The sequence below is a fragment of the Mus pahari genome, chromosome 12 (assembly GCF_900095145.1).
Source record: "Mus pahari chromosome 12, PAHARI_EIJ_v1.1, whole genome shotgun sequence".
Classification (NCBI taxonomy): domain Eukaryota; kingdom Metazoa; phylum Chordata; class Mammalia; order Rodentia; family Muridae; genus Mus; species Mus pahari.
The window spans coordinates 69,028,884-69,033,556 of record NC_034601.1 but is presented as its reverse complement, the minus strand read 5'-3'; the positions used below and the strand labels follow the sequence as shown (position 1 = coordinate 69,033,556).

General features: G+C 38.2%; 1 protein-coding gene across 2 annotated transcripts in view; it reads right to left on the bottom strand.

The window, feature by feature from the left end:
• Usp25 (ubiquitin specific peptidase 25) overlaps nt 1–4,673 on the bottom strand; it is a 102,982-nt gene that overhangs the window by 39,460 nt on the left and 58,849 nt on the right. For both annotated transcript variants that reach the window (XM_021209257.2, XM_021209258.2), the window contains exons 10-12: nt 4,445–4,593; nt 1,277–1,404; nt 887–982 (exon numbers count right to left, since the gene is read on the bottom strand). In XM_021209257.2, the coding sequence (XP_021064916.1) occupies nt 887–982; nt 1,277–1,404; nt 4,445–4,593 (373 nt within the window). The remainder of the gene's footprint in view (nt 1–886; nt 983–1,276; nt 1,405–4,444; nt 4,594–4,673) is intronic.

Genomic DNA, 4,673 nt, shown 5'->3' with positions numbered 1-4,673 from the left:
AAAAAACAAAAAACAAAAAAACAAAAAAACCAACCAACCAACCAACCAACCAACCAATCAAAAATAGCAAGTCATATGTGTGGCCACACCTAAGACGGTGTTCTAAACTGCCCCTGCGGGAAAATAAGCTCAGGACCATCTGCACACATTCTCATCTCTGAATCCTGCACGAGCCTCAGGGTTAAGGTACTCGCTGTTATCATCTTTTACCCCGTGAACAATTTCCAAACACGTACTGGAACTTAGTAAGACTAAAGCTCCCTGGAAAATATATGTTCACACTCAACATTTTATGGTATTAATGAGCAAGTTAAATGTAAATCGGAAGGTTGTAGGTCGCCAACTGGGATTAGTCAAACTGCATTGCAGCCTGTAGACTTATCCGGCCTGCACGGCACACACATTCCACATCTGACGGAGCTGTGACTTGTAAGAGCATAGGCGCACACAGCCCCTCCCTTCTGGTACATGATAGCACCCACTCACTCCATGCACGCTTCTATGAGTTGCGCAACCTCGCTTTGCTGCCCAGCTTCTTCCTGAAGGATTCACTGTGTGAAGCTTGGGAGGTCTGGGCGGGAAGAGTTCGAATCCGCTCAGTCCAGTTCACCCGGGGCTCTGCGCTAGCCTCCTGACTTCCACTTACAGCACCAGGAAAACGAGCTGGTGATAATCACATCTTTAATTTCAATTTTTAAAATAATCATCTACAGCCTAGTAAGGATGCAATCTAGTTTCTAAAATAATTAATCAAAATCCAATCCAGAATGATTATATGCTTATAATGCGTAACATTATAAGTTACCCGAAGCATGTTGAAAATTAATAATTTAATTAGTCACCAAGTACATGCTCCCCTGTCTTAAGCTCATGAAGGCTGAAATACCTCTCTAATCTCTGTTGTAATACTGTGAGGTAATCTTTAAGTCTCTTGATCTCTTCACGTTTAATTCTTGTTATTTCTCTGTTTCTGTGCATATACCTAGTAAGGAAAAAAAATGGCCATCATTAGTGTTTCCAAATATCTTGGAAGCCAGTATGATGTTAAATCTAATTATTACTACAAAAGGTCAACTGAAGTTTTATAAGATATCAGATATAAAACACAAAAATATTTTAACACACAATATATTTATATTTACAACTACATATTTATAAGATAAAATGAATATACTCCCTTAACCGATAATAAGACAGAAATATCAAGCACCAATAAACCTTAGCTTCAAGGAAATAGCAATTTTCACAAACCTACCACATGTTGTACAAACCGTACCTGTCCAGATATAAAACTTGGGGAAATTCTAGTTTATTGTGAATTTTTTCTGGTCTTCCCAATGCCTGATTAAATTCAAATCTTGACAGTTCAAATGTTAATACCGGTGGCAATTCAGTGAACCAATGCTGTAAGAAAATGACAACAGACACTTGGTTAGCCTGTTTGGTTTCTCCATCATGATTTTAAGGTCGGGTATGATCCTGGCGCTGACATTACTGTGCTACAGCAGGAAGGGGGACTATGATGGTTTCCTTACAGCTGAACTTGGGTCTGACGTTCCTATAGCCTTTGTGACGTCAGAGGACAGAGGGAAGCCTTGTCTACATAGTGCTCGTCGTCCGCAGTTGTAACATTCCAAATTCTCCCTAGGAGAAAAGGACTCCAGAGCTCCATCGTCTTCTGTAACATGCTGAGTGACACTTATTGAAACCAAACAGATTGTCAAATCCACGACTTGACTCAAAGGGAAAAAAATACTTGTTTGGAACAAATGCTCACTGTTCTCATCCTAAAATTGAAAAAACATTATCTTCCTTTTCTCTCTCCTTTTTCTTCCTTTTTTTACCCTGAATCTTAAAACTACACATTATACTAATATATGATAAAGATTTCTCATCAGCAAAGTTTATACTTGTAAAAGCTTTCAAATATAAACTAACGACCAATGAGTTAAATCTCTTATTGCTCTGAGTGTGTCCAACCCACTCACCCCCCCCCACATACACACACAAAATTTGGCAGCTGTTCAGTGAACCATGAAATTTAACATTTTCAAAAAGCTTGTTTTTATGTAACAAGTTCAAGTTTACAAAAGAATACTATTTGTTTTAAAGGATGAATATATACATTCACTAGCCAACAAATACAGAGGTGAAAAATGATAAATATTTTTAAGTATTTATAAGCCCTGCAACAAGAGACTATGAATCCCATGTTACAGGTATCATAGCTTCCAGTGCCAAAAAATGGTACCACACACCCCTCAGTGACGCACACAAACTTAACCTGAACCAAAACCAGGAATAAACATTGCAGGCTGAGGAAAATAGGCTGCTAAAAGTAAGTACTTAGGTGTGGCTCTTTATTACTCCCCAAACACTAAGGATTACTGCCTAAGGAGAGATTAAATTGAACATAGTAAGATTTTCTCAGTTAAAATATAAGAAACATGATTTATAAGAGTCAGCAAAACCTAATATAATAAGCATCTAAAGATGTAAAAGAGAAAAGTCACATGATAGCATGTCGCATAGTTCTTTTTCAAGACTTTTTTTCATTTTTTCTTTATGTGCGTGTGTCTGTGTCTTTGACCCTGTTCATGTCTTTGTCCATGTCTGTGTCTGACATGGGACCCACGATCCATCAGAAAATACTGGACTGAGTCCCTGGAGACAGAGTTATGGGACGGGGTGAGTCTCCTGACATGGGAGCTTGGAACTGAACTCAGAACTGGAAGAGCATCGCATACTCCTATCTTTTAAGACATCTCTCCCGCCCCTACCCTATACTTCTTTACCATACCTAAAGTTAGATAAAAATTAAAACATTGTCTCTGGTATCTCATAAACAAACTTCTGATTGATCCCTTAGGATAATCGTCCACACACCATTTTGAGATAATCAAACAGGCAAGTATAGTTTTAGAAGAGTTACTAGCTTATTTTACCTCAATAAGTTAAATATCATCTTTATAACTAACTTGAAACACATTTTAATTGATGAGAACCTACAGTGGCTGAGAAAAGTGAGGTGACCCAAACTATGATAATGAGTCTTCCGCACAGTTTCTGTAACTCACAGAAAGGATGCTCACAGAACATTAGGTAGCATCCCTGTATTGGGGTTGCATTTTCTCCATCAGCAACAACCACTTCTGTTCTACTATTAGGTGAAAAGATTTCATTATCTCTGTCTACAGCTCATGCGGACAAGATTAAATTTAAAAAAAAAAAAAAAAAAAAAAAAAAGACATTTCCTGAATTCACTTTAAGGAATCATTAGTTGTGTACCTAGCCCTGAACTATTAGTATTTTAAGTACAGTAGCATATAAATAGAATGTTTTCAGCACAATATATTAATTTATTCCCAAAGTAAAAAGTACCAATTTCTCACTAGTATAAATTAACATTATCATGTAATGCTTCTTTGGGGGTTGGGTATGGAAAGGAGTAGTAGTCAAAAGGTCTCAAACCAGGCTGTCTTGAACCCTGTATGGACCCCACGCTAGCCTTGAACTTGTGATCTTTCTGCCTCATCCTTTGTAATATGGGGATTAGAAGCAAGCACCAACAGCTCAGTATCACTCTGAGTGACTCTTGAGCGGCTGATCAGTCCCTGCAAATTGTCTTGTTAGAGTCTGAGAAATCTTAAATGAATTATGTCATTCGATTTGCAGTTGTCCCTATCCTATCCACTAAAAATGTAACAGGAAATACCACTGAAGATTTATATATCCTAATACATGGAGCATATGTCCAGATATCAATCAGCAATCACCTCACAGTGACTGATTTGGAAGACAATGATTGGTGCTGGTTTCTACGGTAGCGTGCACCTTCTCCAACAGGTGAATGCAGACGGATGGATACGTGGATGGTATCGAAGAGAGAAAGAAACTGCTGGCTTTGGAAATTAAGCCAGCAGTGTGGATAAACAGGTTTGGGGTGTATTAAAGTCAGTTCTTTCACAAGAAAGTAGGATCTTCCATTTTACCTTATGCAATCAAATAGCAATCTCCTAAGAACAGACATGACTGCTTTGTAGGAGCCTGGCTTGCTATACAGAAGCAGACACATCCCAGGGACACACGATTATGAGCGAACATGTGCTTAGGTAAAAACTGACCAGGTTATTTTCATTTTAAGTTAACTACCATGCTGCTAATGATTACTACCTTAATGGGAAATCATAAACCATGAAACGATGCCCTCAAGATAAACAAAGAGTAAAGAGAAGTTAAAAATTTTGAGATTAAAGCTAACATAAATTACATATCAGATATATTGTACAAGCTTCACAAATATGTCTTAGATTACTATAATTAAATGCAAATATGTTTCTGAGTAATCTGTTCGTCATTCCCAGCTATGTGATCAGAACCTTACACTTGCATTAGGCCATGTAAGAGAGAACTGGAAGGAGGATGACAGACACGGGGAACTCACCTCCTGGCCTGACTTTCCTGAGTTATCCGAGTGTAAGGATTCGATCTCCCCTTCGATCATGGCGGCCTCCAGGCACTCATGCAGGTCTTTGAACCCATTCACCTGAAGCGGATACTGACCGAACATTTCAGTGTTCTCAAATTTTTTTCCTATAAGATGGTGGGAGAAGTTAATTAATGTTCTTCAACTTAGCTGTTCAATTACAAAAAGTAAATGTGTGTGTGTGTGT